The following is a 16,429-nucleotide window of genomic DNA, read 5'->3' as shown; positions in this document are numbered from 1 at the left end:
TGCTCAGGTAGGGCTGTTTTTGTGGGTGAAGGCTCAGAAGCAGGAATGGACTGGGCACTTTGGGGATGTGGAGTGATCGCATAAATAAGCAGGGAGACAGAGGCTAGAGAGTCTGGCCCTGACTTTGGGGGATTTTGTACACCACAGGCAGAGAAGTTTAAGCTTTCTTCTGTGGCCTTGTGAAACCATAACACATTCCTAAGCAGCTGTAGGTATAGGGTGATGGTCTGAGGCTTGGACTGGAGGAGGAAAACCCGGAGGCTAGCAGCCTATTCCAATAACCGAGGTGTGCTAGCCCTGGGAATGTGACAGAGGGGCCCTGCATGAGAAACACTGCACAAGAAGAGGTAAGACTGCTCTTCCGTGGCTGTGGCTGTGTGGGTATAAAGACTGTGATAATGCCAAGGCGTTTAGTCCAGGTGACTGGGAGAATAGTGCTATCAGCACAGCTGAGAAGGTGAACTATGTGCTGGAGTTTGAAGCCGATGGGGCTAAAAATGCAGAGGTGGTTTTGGTATATGGGGGCGCATTTGCTACTCCTTTCCTGATCCTGTTCAACCCCCAGGAGTTCTTACTGTTGGTTTTCTATCCTAGGGTCAACCAGTTAAATAGCCTTCCCTGTAATGTAGACTTGGTATTAATTTTTAGCCTGAAGATATGACCTTTACCCTTGTTTTTTCTCACCAGTTTGGGGGGAAGCTGGTTACCTTTGGCCTCCCCAGCGCTCCTACCCACCAGGTGCCACAGCCTTGCCTCCGCCTAGTCTTCGTCAGTCAAGTCATCATAGAATCTGAATTCCTGAGGCGGTCAGCTGAGCTGCGGGAGGCCCTGGAATCAGGAAATCTCCTGAATTATTGTCAGGACAAGATCGAACAAACATCGGTGCAAAATGAAAAGATGCTCTGGCAATTCCTGAAGGTAAGAAGCATGAAGGTCGACTGCTCTGAAGTGTTTCCCCAAAGCTGGAAACTCTAGGACATGGACAACCACACTGTGACCTAGATTACAGAGGCCCTGACCTCTCGGGCTTTTTCCTACACCACACCATCCTCTGGACACAGACTCTTCACCTTTTACCAGTGGCTCAGAGAACTTTTGCAGCTAAGGAAGCTGAGAGGTACAAGTGATACTTGCCTTTTTTGCTTCTATTGCTGATGTCCTAGATACTTTATCAAAGCCACGGTGAAGGCTTTTATGCCATGCCAAAAGGCAGATAAGGTGATGGGAAGAGAGAAGAGAAGGGAAAGGAAGGAAAGAGGGTTGGCTGGAAGGAGACATCATCATGAGAAGGCTTTGAGTTTGTTTCAGGTAACCCAAGGCAAGTTATTGTGATGGGACTCAGGGCTTAAGTCCCAATTTATTTTGGAGGCATGGATCAAGTTCCAGTGCTAATGAAATTTCAAGTTGTGCATGACGTCAGAAGGAGTGCTCCACCTATTAAGGGAATTGAGCAGATAGGAGGAGAGAACTAAAGGGAAAAAGAGAACCTACTGGACAGACAATGAGAAGATTATTCAAAGCTTTGGGATCATAGTGAACAATGCAAAAGGACAGAGCCTGTCCCTGGGGACCTAAGAAAGATTTGGGGTCTGTGCTTCAGACATAGTAGAACTTCATGAACATAGACACCAGGAATCTGGGAAGGAGACAAGATTTGAGAAAGATCATCAACTGCTGAGTGAAGCTAGAAAAAGATGTGGGAAGAAAAGAATAAGAAATGATGCTTTTTTTGTAAGCAGAATACTACTGGTCCAGGAATGGTGGAGTGAGAAAGAGAATAGAGGTCACCATCAGGAGTTGAGCCTTTATTCTTCTGAACAAAGGAGGCAGCAGCACCTAAGGACAGAGGGGAGTCTGGTCGAAAAACTCCGCAAGAGCTGTCCATCTTGATGGTTCTGAAGCTGAATGTGCTTGAACATTTCCAAAGGATGAATATGGGAGAAGGCGGGAGCCCTGAGAGACTGTGAGAAAGGAGTAGTCAGAACTCATGGTTCTGTGTAGGGCAAATGAAGGGCCCAGCTCCCTAACCCCGATTAGGGTAGGGCTTCAGGAAGGCTTGGCCCCCAGTGTCTGGGACACTGAGTGGGTAAGCTGACTTGGTTTATTGTATCTGGGCAGCTTCCACCATGAACTATGTTTTCATCTAGATATTTTAGACTCACAAGACTCTGTAGGTTCTCTTGCCATCAGTCTCCCCAGAAGGATGTGGGACAGGAGCCACAGTTTGTCGGCCGGGCAGTGGGAGGTGGCGCTCTTCTGTGGGGGTTCTTGGAGCAGCCCATGCAGCAGTTCAGAGTCCTCCTCCCCTCCCCAGAAGACAGCTTAGGTGCAAGGAGATGAGATGCACACAAGGCAGGCATGTAGGTGGCCCCGGCGGAGAAGCCTCATGCCCACAAGAGCCAATGTCTCTTGTACCCACTTTAGAAATGCTTCTAGGGTCCCTGCAAGAGATCTGTCCAGTTACAAGAGTCCTTGCAATGAGGGCAGCCTGGGGCGTGGTGCCACAGAGGCTATTTATTGTTTGTTTAGTTCCATTTCAGATGCAGTTTATCCATTGCAAGCAGTGTTGCCTGGAAACATAGCTGACATTTGACCCTTACCAGGTATCCAGGCTTATAGATCTAGTAAGTCAACAGAAGGTCTAGTTCTCACGTAGAAGTGGGCAAGGGTTTTGTTAACACCCATGCCTCTAGCCCAGCAGGATCAAATCTGGGTAGAAAAAGGGGAGAGATGGTGTTGGCCTCAGTAGGACCCTTCTGGTAGCACGAAGAACTCTATTAGAGGGTACACTGGCACAGACGTTCGACTTATGCAAGAGAGGGGCATTCATGTTGATTTAATAGAGACTTGTGTGTTCTGTGGTTCCTTAGGTGACCTTAGAGGAAGACTCCAGAATGAAATTTCTAAAACTATTAGGATACAGTAAAGATGAGCTTCAGAAGAAGGTAAGCTGCTTTCACATCAGAAGCACATACTTGAAGCAGAGAAGAAGAGAAGGCTTTCAGTGGAAACTGTCTCAGTGACCTCTTTCTGGGCTTCACTAATGCATATATAAACATTGTACCTCCTGGAGGAAGGCTTCTCCCCAGGTAAATAGGCCAGGATCTTAGAGAGTCCAGTCAGTGCGGTTGAAGGTGGGAAGGAAGCATATTAGATGTTTGACCTTGTGCTGGGAAGAGGATACTCACAGGTCTCTCCTTGCAGGTGGCCACGTGTTTGAAGAGTGACGTGGGGCTGGGTGAGAGCCCTCAGTCTAAGGGAGACGATCTCCACAGTAACAGACAGCAGGCCTTCTGCAGCCAGGTGTGGTGGGACCCCAGAAAGCTGGACCTGGGGTAGCACAGGAGACCTGCCTTTAGGGCATCTGCCCCTTCCTGGCTCTTTGTTTTGCTCTCATAAAGTGCTTGGCTTCCGTAGATGTCTTCAGACTCCTCGTTTCTTGGAACCACAGTGAGACACAGAGTGCATAAACTTTTGGGCTGGGAGTGGAGCTCTGTTTTAACCATGCACTAGAGCCCATCCTAGACCTTATCTGGTTATTCTTTATCTGTATCATTACAGGCCAGATAGTAAAGTTCCCAGAGAGAGCTACTAAGCCAGCTCTCTATCTGTTTTCAATTCATTTCCAAAATAGCCACCTCCATCCTTTCTTGCACAGACCTCCAAACACATCACAGAGGAAGCCTCTGCCTCCTCATCCTTCTTTGATGAGCTGGTCCCTCAGAATATGACTCCATTGGAGATCCCCATCACAGAAGGTACTCTGATCCCGAGGGAGAGAAATGCTCTGTGTGGGAGTAGGTGGGCTCAGAGTTCTTGGAGTTGAGAACATTTCCTTCTTGTCCCCTGCCTCCTGCCTCCCTCCCACCATCACAAGTGCTGGGTGGTTCTGTTACTGATTAGAGCCCTCCTTGGATTTTTATGGATACATCTTTGCTGTGGAAGGCCTTCTAGCAAGATATTTTCTCTCCTACTGTTTTCTTAAAAGACTGTGACCCTGTTCTTGCTGAGCAAGCACACACTGTCCCTCTGGTATTGCCATGTGAGGCCCTCCTCATGTTGAGCCCTGTCCTTAGAGTCCTGGGTCTGGTACTCGGGGACAGTGTGCTACATTTTGTTGCTGAGGAACGAAACTTGGGAGTTTTATTTGGGGCAAGGAAGATACAGAGATAGAAGGGGTGTACTGTGGGACCCGTAGGGAACCAGAGGCTAGGGTCTGAGGGCAGGCTGACATGGAGAGGATGCCTCCGCTTGCAGACACGGATGGACTCCTGAGCCAGGCTCTCCTGCTTGGAGCACTGCGCCCTGCTGTGGAACTGTGTCTGAAGGAAGAGCGCTTTGCTGATGCCATCATCCTGGCCCAGGCTGGAGGCGCAGATCTGCTAAGGCGAACACAGGAGTGCTACTGGGCCAAGAAGAAAACCAGAATCTCTTCGGTAACTGCCCACTGTGCAGGAGGGGAGGGGAGGGGATTACTTGGACTGGATGCCTACACCTCGGTGTTTAGAAGCTCTGCCAGGTTCTCTCTCTCCCTGCTCCAACCAGCCCTCCCTCACCCGCAACCCCAAGTCAGTGGTCTAACAGGAAGCCTGCTCACCAGTGGCCTTTCTTAGCATGTTCCTGTGTGACTCCGACTGCCTGTTCTGGATGGATGGCTGATGACCTCCTTCTCTCTCTGCCCATTATAGCTGCTAGCCTGTGTTGTACGGAAGAATTGGGAGGATATGGTGCACGCCTGTAGCCTGCAGAACTGGAAAGAGGCACTGGCCTTACTACTGACATACTCTGGGCCAGAAAAATTCCCTGAGCTCTGTGGTAGGTAGCCCTAGGTTTCAGATGGAGTGGTGTGTCTCTGGCATGCAGTTAACAGACACAATTGAGGAAGGAGGCAGAGGAGCAGCCTGAGCTCTGGGAGGCCAGGCCGTGTTGTCAAGGCCAAGGTCTGGGTCAGCTGGGAGGCTAGGACTACAGTTGTGATCACATATTGTCCTGTTTTACTTTTTCTCATTACATCTCTATGCAAGAGCTCTTCCCTTCACTGTAGAGCAAAACGACTCAGTATTGTCCAAAGCCATTGCGGTTACTTGTCCCACAGCTCATGGTCCTCTGTCTGTTTTCAAATAGGAGAATGAGAAGAAGCACAGGAAAGCTATGCCATTAAAGAACTTTCCATCTCTCTGCAGACATGCTGGGCACTCGCATGGAGCAGGAGGGTGGCGGAACACTAACTTCCGAAGCCAGACTCTGTTATGTGTGCTCAGGGAGTGTGGAGCTGCTGGTGGAGTGTTGGGCAAAGTGCCACCATGCTTCATACCCCCTGGCTCTGCAGGTACTCTCCGTGTGCGGGGCCCTGGTCACTCCACACCAAGCTCGTTGGAGAGGCTGTTGATGGGGATGTGCAGGGGCATCAGAGGCGAGGCTTCTGGGTCCCCAGGCTGTGAACAGTCTATTAGGAAGTAGAAAAGGGCCTTCAGTGTCTGGGACTTCTTCCCAGGGATGAGCTAGCACCTTCCTCTCTCCTTCTCGGTTAGAGGAGACTGAGCAAGAGCTGCTTAGACATTAACCTTCACAATTTTTCCCACTTTAGGTTTGGTTTTACAAGTTTATTCTTTGTTTGAATAGTTGTGAGCCTGGGCCTATTAGCTGCTATGAAAAGTTCTGTGTATTTAAATTGTAAAAGACACTCCACAGCTAACTAGAGAAGACTCACAGGAAGACAAAGCCGCAGATGAAACAATAGTGTAACAGAACCTGAAGTTGATGCTGTACTAGCAGGGTAAAGGGTAGAGAAAGCAAAAAAAAGAGGCAGAGATGTAGGAGAGTCTAAGAGCCAGATGGACTCAGTTGGAGCAATGCTAACAGCTTGGGAGGTGAGGCCAAGTGGCTCTTCTCTAACTGTCACATCTTTTATGAATCATCACCTGCTGCTTGTATCTGGCCATTGCCAGATACCGTCAGACCTATAGTGGGAAGTCCCTGGGTGAACTGCCTGGCCTGAGAGAGCAGGATGTGCTTGGAAGAGACCTGACTGCCCTTATCCCTGTTCCTGTAGGACCTGATGGAGAAGGTGATGGTCCTTAATAGGAGCTTGGAGCTACTGCGGGGTCCTGACAGGGTGAGCTCAGGCCCTGCCACAACCTTCAGGGTCACTCAGTATGCCAGCCTCCTGGCAGCCCAGGGAAGCCTGGCCACTGCCATGAGCTATCTACCCAGGGACTGTACTCAGGTGAGTGGGACCATGGAGAGGGAGCAAACCGTTTCAGTCATCTAACACTGGCTGAACACATCCATGTTCCAGGCACTCCGCAGATGCTGAAATTCTAGAATAAATGAGATCTATTCCCTCAGGAAGCTCACTGTCCCTTGGGGGAAATCAGATGTCAGTAACTTACAGTGTTAAAACAGAAGCTTATACTAGGTGCTGTGAGACTTCAGGAAAGGGGCTGGTTTTGCATAGAGTAGTCACCAAGGAAGGCTTTCCAGTGGTTAAAACAGTTGAGCTGGACCTTCACAGAGAAGCAGCTTCCCAGCAGAGGTAGGGCACTCTAGGTAGAAGGAACAGCAAGGAGGGAGGCTTGGCAGGGTTTAGGACCTTTGAGTCATCTAAGGTGGCTGAAATGTAGAGGGTCAACTGAAGTTTGAATGCTATATGGGGCCAGGCTTATAAGAAAGGATGTTTACTCGTTTTAATTTTAATTAACACAGTTTTTCATTATTATAACTTTTGTAGCCACCAGTTCAGCAGCTGAGAGATCGACTTTTTCACGCCCAGGGTTCTGGTGTCTTAGGCCAACAGTGTCCTCCTTTCCCCTTCCCTCGTGTTGTTGTGGGAGCTACCCCCAGCTCTAAAGAAACATCCTCTTACATATTGGGATTCCAGCCTTCTCACCAGGTAGGGCCTGGTTTGGTTTGTTCACTCATTTGCTCATTCATTCAAAAATACTTATTAAATGTCTGCCAGGTACCAAACATGGTTCTAGGCACTTGGAATATATTAGTGAACAAAAATGATGAAAATTCCCAACTTTGTAGAATATAGATTCAGTTTTTTTTTTCTAATAACTGCTTGTAAAACAAGTGCTAGGTTCTTAGAACAGAAATGTGGCCGAACCCTGATTCATGCCCTTCCTTAGCTCATAGTCTCATGGAAAGACAGATATGTAAAAGATAGGTACAGTAAAATTCATAAATGCCATGATTGGGGTACGATACGGTATCATGGGATCACACAGAAAAAAGCAACTTAGTCTTTGGGGGAGCAGGAGAAGCTTAGGACATATTTTAGAATGAATATGATGTTTGAACTGAGTATTGAAAATTAAGTTATTTAGGCAAAGGAAGGAATAGGTAAAGGCTATTTCAAGCAGTGGGAACAGCATGTAAAAAAGCACCGAAGGGAGTATAAATAAAGCCCACTTGAGGAACTACTGATATTTCAATGGGGCTGCAAAACAGGTGTTTGTTGTAGGGGAGTGAGATTAGATGAAGCTAGAGTAAGAGGTGGGAGATAGAGCAGGAAAGACCTGGAATTCTGTGCTGAAGACCTTAGACTGGACCGTGAAATTGAATGGTCTTCTGCAGGGGAATGATTAGCTATGTGTTTAGGAAGGGCAAGGCTGGAGGCATTTAAGAGGCAATAGCAAGAGATGATGAGGGCAAAAATGACTGACCTAAGGCTAGAGAATGAGGTTAGATTTAAGATACTTAATAAGCAGAATGGACAGAAATCGGTGGTGGCTTAGAGGAGTCTGCAAAGTGGGAGGGCTGACCTCCCAGGTACCAACCAGTGCCCAGATGGTTAGGGTGCTATTAACTTAGGATACCAGGATCCTGCTGGAGGGACTGGGGAACAAAATCCAGCAAGATGGTAAATAGAGGTATCAGACAGAAGTTCTGATGGTTCATCCTGTCCCACCTTCAATTCTCACCCTAATGTTTTTTCTTCTTTCCCCCTGCTTACCCCTCCCTCTTCTTCCTTCTCCTATCCCCTCTCTCTTTCTGTCTCTCTGCCTCTCCCTCTCTCCTTTCTGTTTTGAAATAATTATAGATTCATAGGAAGTTGTAAAGAAATGTACTGGGAGGTCTCATGCATCACATCCCCACCCCATTTCGTGCCAGTGTCCCACACAACCATTAACCATTTCTTGGTTAAAACCAAGAAACTGATATTAATACAATCTGTGGATTCAGATCTCATGAGTGTGTGTGTGTGTGTGTGTGTGTGTGTGTAACTATGTAAGAATTTATGTTCTCATCTTTTAAACAGGGTCCTTCACAAGGCAAAAATTGTTAATTTTATAAGGTCCAATTTATAGTTTTTCTAAGGATCACACGTTTTATGTCTTTGCAAGTCTACACTCCCCTAAAGTTTTCCTGTGTTCTTTCTAAAAGTTTTATAGTTTTATGTTTTACAGTTATGCTGTGTTCTATTTTGAGTTAATTTTTGCATATGGTGTGAAGTTTAGGCCAAGCTCCTTCTTTTTTTGGCCAGTGGATATCCATAATCATTTATTGAAAAGGCTGTCTCAGGCGCTTGGGTGGCTGAGTCGTTAAGCGGCTGCCTTTGTCTCAGGTCATGACCCCAGGGTCCTGGGATCGAGCCCCACATGGGGCTCCCTGCTTGGCAGGAAGCCTGCTTCTCCCTCTCCCACTCCCCCTGCTTGTGTTCCCTCTCTCTCTGTCTCTCTCTGTGTCAAATAAATAAATAAAATCTTAAAAAAAAAAAAGAAAAAGGCTGTCTGTCCTCCATTGAATTGATTTTGCTCCTTTATTAAAAATTAACTGGGCATATTTGTATGGATTTATTTCTCAGATCTCTGTTCTTTTTTTTTTTTTTTTAAGATTTTATTTATTTATTTGACAGAGAACACAAGTAGGCAGAGAGGCAGGCAGAGAGAGAGAGAGAAGCAGGCTCTGCACTGAGCAGAGAGCCCGATGCGGGGCTTGATCCCAGGACCCTGGGATCATGACCTGAGCCGAAGGCAGAGGCTTTAACCCACTGAGCCACCCAGGCGCCCCTCAGATCTCTGTTCTATTGTGTCGATCTGTGTGTCTTTTCCTCCAACAATACCACTTTGTCTTGAGTACTACCTCTATATAGTAAGTCTTGACATGAGGAAGAATAATTCCTCCCACTCTGTTTATCCTTTTTTTTTTTATGATCTTATTTATTTGAGAGAGAAAGAGTGAATGAGAGAGAGAGAGAGAGAACAAGCAGGGGGAGGGGCAGAGGGAGTAGGAGAAGCAGACTCCCCACCAAGCGGGGAGCCAGGCACAGGGATCCTGGGACTTCGGGATCATGACCTGACCCAAAGGCAGACGCTTAACAGACTGAGCCACCCAGATGTCCCTCTTTGTCACATTTTATAGAGACATAGTTTCTGTTGATTTTTATTTTAAGAACTAGCTTTTTGTTTCATATTCTTTATTGTTCTTTTATTTTCAGTTACTTACCCTTCTTTTCCTTTCCAGGCGTTGACCCTTTTTTCTCTTCACAGGTTCCAACTCCATCTCCAGGACCAAGGATTTTCACACCTCAGTCATCACTAGTGACACCCTTGAGATCTTCCCATCCTGGCCCTTATCAAAGCTCCCAAACACAGAATATCAGTGACTACAGGGCACCTGAGCCCCAGGCAGCCCAGCCTTTGCCCTTGGCCCCTAGTGTAAGGCCTGGTGAGTGAGTGAGTCAAGATGTATCTGGGCAGAGCACAGAGGATAACAGTTGGCATGGCCAGCATGGATTTGGGGGGCATTATGTCTACTGTATAGTGAGAGGAGCTTGGAATTTGAAGTCTGAATCCCCGGTACTATGACTTACTGACTTTGTATCTATGGGCAACAGACTTAGCCACTGTTTCTTTTGAAAAGTGAGAATAGCTATTATATTGGTCATTTCAACCCCACAGGATTGTTTTCAGGGTCAAATGAGGAATAGTTAAAAGTACTCTGTAAACGGTTGGTCTCCATACACATACACTCATCTTTCATTTTCATTATTAGGTATGTTTGTTTGTGTTTTATTGCTGCCTTATTCTTCCCTGATAAGCTCCGAGTCTCTCCCAAATTGAAGTTTGGTGGCAAATGACCTGTTTCTGTTCCTTTTCAGCTTTATTTGAGCCACCTCTGTTAAGTGGGCAAAAAGCCCAAGTTCCTAACCCCTTGGGGTTCCCTGGAACATGGCCTCTTCCTGGTCCACCTCCACCCGTGGTACCCCCAGACACCATACAGCCTAGCTCTACCTCTCTGGCTGAGACAACTCGACTGTTCCCTCCACTTCCCGTGAGACTCCCAGGTGTCAGCCCTACAAGCTTCCGGTCCCTAGCCCCTCCTGTCAACTTCTCTACGACACACCCTCCAGGAGGGCCAGGTGCTGCCTGCTCTAGTGCCCTCCCGAGCACTGGCCCCTCCACTGCTCACCCAGGTCAGTCTTCTTTCCATGGCTTCTGTCTTCTGGGTCATTGCCTCCTTCCCTTCCCTCCTCCACTACCACCTTTCCTCACAGCAGTGATTTGGGGGCCGTTGGGTTGAAGAATGTCAGCTGAGCCTGTCTGGTCTACAGAGGGAGGTGTGATCGACTCCAGCTCAAATAATTCTGTTGGCCTTCAGACTGAATTTCCAGGGTTCCTGACTGTGTCCCTAAATACCTCTATCTGTGCTATGCAGGACCTCAAGACTCCTTGAAAAATGCCCCAGTGCCCAGGGCAAACCTCCAGAGGAAAAAGGTCAGTTCATGCCACCTACCCCCATACATTCACCAATGACCTATGTTCTATTTTCTTCCAGAATTCAGCCCGTCCGCTTGTCAGCACACACACTGTCCTATTCCTTTCTTCACTCATTCTTCTCCTCTCAGCCAGCTTCTCTTTCCTTCTTGCATGCATGTGTCAATCTCCCCGTCTCCTGGTTCCCTACTTGCTACTCTGTTCCCTTGCTCACTCAGAACTTTTGTTGCTCTCTCAAAGCAGGGCCTAGGAAGTCTCTCAGCTTAGACTCATATGTCTTTCTTTCTCTGTGTCTAGTTGTCAGAGATATTTATGCCCCCAGCACCTATCACTGCTCCAGTGATGAGCCTCACCCCTGAGCCACAAGGGGTCCTTTCCTCACAGCCTTCTGTCCTTGGGATGAGCCATGCTCCCCCAGGAGCTCCAGGAGAATTCAGCCTACAGGTGAGAGGAACAGTGCATTAACCATCCTCTTGGAAACTGCAACTCTCCCTGGGTATAGAAAAGCAGGGAGCATGGGAGATGGGTCTCAGGCATCAAGGGGCAGGCAGATTTTGCACCGGGGAGCTGGTGTGGGCAGGTCCCAAATGTCCTTACTGCAGAGAAGAGGGAGTACCCCCTTTCCCCAACTGTGCATTAGTGGGAGCAGCGTGACACTGAGTCACTGAGGACTAGTCTGTAGGGAAGCTGTGAGGAGGACAGCTTGCCAGTCTCCCCTGTCTCCCTGCTCCTTCCTCAGCAACTTCAGCAGTGGCGCCCTGAGAAGGTGGAAAGGAAAGAGCTGCCTCCAGAGCATCAGTCCTTGAAGACCAGCTTTGAGAAGCTTCTACGACGCTGCTCCCTGTCTGCCACTGATTTAGTAAGTCTGAGCCTTCCCCTCAGTGTCCTCCTCACAGCACTGGCTTGTTCCCAGCATTCCTGAGCTGTAGATCAGTTCCTTGTGTGACTCTTTTCTCAGGGTCCCTGAGCTGCTGTCTGTGTCTTGTACTTACTTGATATCTCCACGTGGGGCAAGAGTGGGGGCTCGTCTGGTCTGAGTCTAGCACCTAGGAACAGGGCCCAGCAGCACCAAGGCTTAACTCTTGGCAAGGCAGCATGGGGCAATGGAGGGAGGGTGAAACTAGGAGTAAGGAGACCTGCCATCCATGTACTGGCCGTGTCAGCTTACGCAAGTCACTTACCCTCTCTGGACCTCCATTTCCTCTCCTGTGAAATGAAAGCAGTAGCATGAAGTCCTTCCAGCTCTGACATATTGTGATTCTTTATAGTCCTGTGTAGTGTTAGTCTCGGGGGCTGGAGTCAGAATCCATTTCCCTCCCTGCAGAAGACAAAACGGAAGCTGGATAAAGCAGCCCAACGTCTAGAATGCCTATATGATAAGCTCTGCCAGGGCACAGTAAGTACATTTAGTGGTGTTCCTCTGTGCCCTGCCCTCCACCGTCAGCCGTGACCAGAGGGACCCCAGTGTCCTTTTCCATAGGTCTCAGTGACCTGGGTTCCCCACAGAATACACACATAGACCTCTTGCCTGACCCTGAGCTCAGAACTTAAATCCTCTCTTACTGTTCCACGCTCCCAGGGCAGGGGCTGGGTTGGGCTCCCTGACCTAAGCGTCCATCCGCCCACAGCTCTCGCCCCATGTCCTGGCTGGGCTTCATGAGGTAGCCCGATGTGTGGATGCGGGAGACTTCGAGCAGGGCCTGGCAGTGCATGCCCAGGTGGTGGCCTGCAGCAGCTTCAGCGAGGTCTCCAGCTTTATGCTCGTCCTGAAGGCCGTCCTCACCATTGCGCAGAAGCTGCACATGTAAACCAGGTTGCCTCCCTTGCCAGGAGCTACTTCTGCTGTGACGTAACTCCTCCCTGCAGAAAAGGGGGAATTTTGGAATGGGTTTTGTTTGTTTTCCCCCACCCCTTTCCCTTGCTGCCGAGTATATGATGCAGTGGGCTTGCCTCTAAGCTAGCAGAGTGCCTGCTTTCCACCCTTTTATGCCTGGCCTTCTAGAATCTGCCCAAGGCTCTCAGCCTCTGAGGCAGAGGGAGCCGGTTCTTCCCTTTCCCTGATGCTGGACTCTGACGGACCGGAGCAGGGCGTCTTCTCCCCCAGGGGGATTCTGTGTTAAGTGTGGCTTCGGAGGGCTGAGCGGGATCATTACCTCCAAGTCTACCTCTGCTGTACGTATCTTTTGGGGATTTGTTTTCCCCTTCTGTGAGTTATGAGCCTGACCTTACCTTCTCCTTGCCTCTGACTTCATATTTCCAGGTCCTTTAATTTCTGAGCCCCAAAGACTGGGCTAGAATTGACCGTTGTTCATCTTTTGAACAAGTCATGGACATGAGGGGTGGGTACTGGGCGGAAGCAAGAGGAGGAACTTTGGCTCCTTTTACAAGACCTTCTCTTCTGCCAGTATCATAGGGGTGGGCTGGGTTAGGCGGAAAGTAGAAGGGGCGCACCGCCTTTTGCTGGGAGCTGTCCTAGGCTGTGAGACAGGAGCAGAGGGACCACTGCCTGCGGGGACCTGACCTGATTTGACCTGCCCGGACCCTGGCCCAAGGCCCTCGGCCATTCATTCTGTGATCATCAACCCCATTCTGCAACAGGAGCCATATTAACAAAAGACTTTTCTGGCACTGCTCCTCAAGGGTTGGAGGCCCTTCTCCTCAGCCCTCACATGTCTCAGGGCTGCCTTCTCTGGCTGCACTTTTCATGGTTGAACTTTGCATTTGAAGCACTGATGTACTTAGTGGGCAATAAAGCTGCTTTGATTTGGTTTCCTCAGTCATCTCCCAATTATTGTCTCCTCTGGGTCCTATTTTGCCATTACCTCTCTTCCTCTTCTCTTTGTTCTTGCTCCCTGCACCCCAGTAAGGCAGGAGAGAGGCTTGAAGACCCATGGGGAGTCTAGAGAGTTGAAGAAAGGAGGGGGTGCGAGGAGAAGGCCTTGCAGCATCTGTGGCCACTCTGGTGTGTGTGTGTATGTGTCTGTCCGTGCCTGACGTTCAGCTCTAGGGTTTTCCCCACACCACTTCAGGGCTGAGCTCAGCTGCACAAAGGGGTTGGGTGTGAAGCCGGGGGTACTATCTCTAATCCTGTTGTAGATCCCATCATGTCTGTGGGCTAGATGTGTGTGTTTGGAAGGAAGGGATTGTTAGGCAGTATTTGTTTGTAAAGCCACTTGCTCTTCAGATAATACTTGCACTAACTTCTATTGAGGAAGCAGTGTGAGCCCCAGCAAAGTCCTTTCCCAAAGTGTCTTTGAAGCCAAGAGCCCATTGAAGGGAAGAAAGGCAGGGAGAGGGGATTAGTTTGTTCAGCAGCTGTGAATTTCAGTGGGAGGTTGATGAACTCTGAAGTCTTTGTTTAAATTAAAGGGGGGGAGAAAAAAGCCGCTGCTGGAGCGAGAGCCCCACTTGGGGCCCTGAACTAACACAAGGAGAAGTCTGAGCTGCAGGGAGCTGTGTACTGACTGCGAAGACTTTTCCCAAACACTTTCGGGAAAGGTGTTGTGAGAAGAGAAGGGGCGGAGTGGGGGATTAGCATGTGAAATGAAGTTTTCATTGACTCCAGTGGGGGTAGAAGGCTATTTTAATGGCATTTTGTTCTCTTATTTTCTCTCCTTGAGCTCTTTAGAGATATTGTTTTGCTAAGGCAGGCTTTCTTCCCCCTTCTTTCCAGTCTGCGGATTGCCTCTATGGGAGCCAACATAAATATTTCTCCTCCAGGAATGCGGGTTAATTAAAAGGAAATGAATGAGTGGAAGCATCCAATCCAGACCCACAATAGGCGGGTGCCCTGGCCTGCCCTCCCCTCCCACCACCGCCAGCACCACCAGGGCTGAGCACGACCCTGGCTCTGTCTTTGCCCTAACCTGCTGCTAAGGCCAGTTGAAGCTGGGATTCTTTTCAAGAAAAGAAAGCCCTGCCTGTGTGTAGGCCCACAGGCCAGCAACAGGAAGGAGAGTGTTTTGCGCTCCCCTTCCCCCTACGCCGTGTCCTTGTCACTTCTCAGGATCTCCCTCTGCTTCTCTCTGGTGGAGACACATGGGCCTTAAAGGGTATGCCAGAGGAAGGAAAGGACAAGGGTTCCAGTATGTACCCCACAGTAACTTACTAGTTGGCTGAGCAAGACAGACATCTTTTTCAGCATCGGTTTTAATCTATAAAACAAAAGGTTTGACTGGTTGACCTCCAAGGTGTCCTACCAAGCAGCTGTTCTGGACTCGTCCATGTTTTGCAAAGGGGTACACAACCCTGGTGATTGAGCGTAAGAGAGAACTTAAACTCCATGAATGCAAGGAGGTCTCTGTGTTGTTTGTTCACCACTGTATTTGTTCACCAGTGTTTGCTGAATGACCGGATGAATGCATGGATAATGTAAGAGAGGAAAAAAAGCAATACAGATCTGAGTTAGCTCAATAATGTTTTCTTTATAGAACTCAGATGAATCTGGTTATCAATCATATCCATTTGGCAATACAAAACAACAACCTATGAAAGAACTTTCTGGCAGCAATGACGGGTTTCAAGTACTGGCCGGGGATTATCAAATATGAAGCACAATAATTGTCCTGCTTTTATGCTGAGAGACTTGGAGAATGTAGTTTTCCTTTACAGCCCCGTTCTTTTATATTTTCTAGTGGCCTTGCCAGATTTTCTTATGGTACACTATTAAGTAATTCTGCCAAGTGGGACAGCCAGGTTAGTATATGCTGCTACCTGATTAGGGAAGAAGGACAAGTTGGGAGATTCACGAGGCCCAGATCAAAGCTGAGGGAAGGAGCAAAAAAGGGCTTTTGCTGATAGAGCTGGAAATGAAGCCCTAGGAGATCCTGAAGGGAAGTGTGTCCCCCATGAGGAAGGGCAGGCAGCCTCTCCCCTCAGTAAGTGTTAGTTGACCAGAGGATGTACAGGGATGAGGCTAGGGGTTTGGAGTCTGACCTGGCCACTGTCCCAATTTGGAATATACAAGGAGCCTTTCCACTCTCCTGGGTTGGCCTCGAAAGCCTTAGCCCATTACCTACTTGGAGCCACATCTCTCTGCCCTTTCCTACTCAGGGAGGTAGGATGAGGTGGGCTGGCATCTGACCAGTTCTAAAGAGCTGTCTTGTGTCCAGACCCATGACCAGCTTAGGAGGAGGGAGATGGCTGGGAAGCTCCATGGGCTACAGAGAATCTGTCAGGGTTTGACTCTTCCCTTTCCAGAGCCCTCTTTCAGAAGCAAGTTCCTGCTGTTCTGCTTTTCTCTCAAGCAGTGAGCTCACAAGCAGTGAGCTCTTAGCTTCTGAGTGAAGGTACTGAGGGAAGATTTGTGTGGATGATTCACTAATTGTTGGCAGGCTAGCCTCAGTCAGCCCAGTGTTAACTACGTAGGCCATCGGGAAAGTGAGGCTTGAGGGAAGATAGTGTTCTGGCAAGGGGGGGAAGGAAGAGAGGGCCTAGAAGTTCTACCTTCCACCCACCCTCCCCAGTGTCCCTAAGAATAAGTTCAATACCTAGAAAAGAAGGCACATATCACAGGGACTTCAATAAATTAAAGTTCAAGGTGCTGAGTTTCCAACTGGAAAGTTTCATCGCAGGAAGTTTACCTATTGAAGGCAAATATCCAATGCCCTGAATCCTGCCTGTTTGAGATCCAGGTTTGCGAAAAGGAAACGTCCCAGCTTCTCCTTCCTCATGACCTGCTTTTAGAGGTACAGAGTGGGGTCTGA

General features: G+C 48.6%; 1 protein-coding gene across 8 annotated transcripts in view; it reads left to right on the top strand.

Annotated features, from left to right (window-relative positions):
- LOC111145238 (SEC31 homolog B, COPII coat complex component) overlaps nt 1–13,494 on the top strand; it is a 31,289-nt gene extending 17,795 nt beyond the window's left edge. For 7 of the 8 annotated variants that reach the window (XM_022500011.1, XM_022500018.1, XM_022500013.1 and 4 more), the window contains 16 exons: nt 688–918; nt 2,871–2,945; nt 3,205–3,303; nt 3,659–3,758; nt 4,258–4,436; nt 4,689–4,815; nt 5,184–5,329; nt 6,053–6,226; nt 6,731–6,892; nt 9,498–9,675; nt 10,109–10,423; nt 10,666–10,724; nt 11,022–11,168; nt 11,464–11,583; nt 12,049–12,120; nt 12,353–13,494. In XM_022500011.1, the coding sequence (XP_022355719.1) occupies nt 688–918; nt 2,871–2,945; nt 3,205–3,303; nt 3,659–3,758; nt 4,258–4,436; nt 4,689–4,815; nt 5,184–5,329; nt 6,053–6,226; nt 6,731–6,892; nt 9,498–9,675; nt 10,109–10,423; nt 10,666–10,724; nt 11,022–11,168; nt 11,464–11,583; nt 12,049–12,120; nt 12,353–12,532 (2,364 nt within the window). In that variant the 3' untranslated portion in view covers nt 12,533–13,494. The remainder of the gene's footprint in view (nt 1–687; nt 919–2,870; nt 2,946–3,204; nt 3,304–3,658; nt 3,759–4,257; nt 4,437–4,688; nt 4,816–5,183; nt 5,330–6,052; nt 6,227–6,730; nt 6,893–9,497; nt 9,676–10,108; nt 10,424–10,665; nt 10,725–11,021; nt 11,169–11,463; nt 11,584–12,048; nt 12,121–12,352) is intronic. The other variant, XM_022500015.1, reaches the window with a different exon arrangement.
- The last annotated feature ends 2,935 nt before the right edge of the window (nt 13,495–16,429 follow it).

This window comes from Enhydra lutris, unplaced genomic scaffold (genome assembly GCF_002288905.1).
Source record: "Enhydra lutris kenyoni isolate GAN:26980312 unplaced genomic scaffold, ASM228890v2 scaffoldscaffold12, whole genome shotgun sequence".
Lineage (NCBI taxonomy): Eukaryota > Metazoa > Chordata > Mammalia > Carnivora > Mustelidae > Enhydra > Enhydra lutris.
Note: the sequence above shows the minus strand (reverse complement) of the source record. Positions and strands in the feature narration are given on the sequence as shown.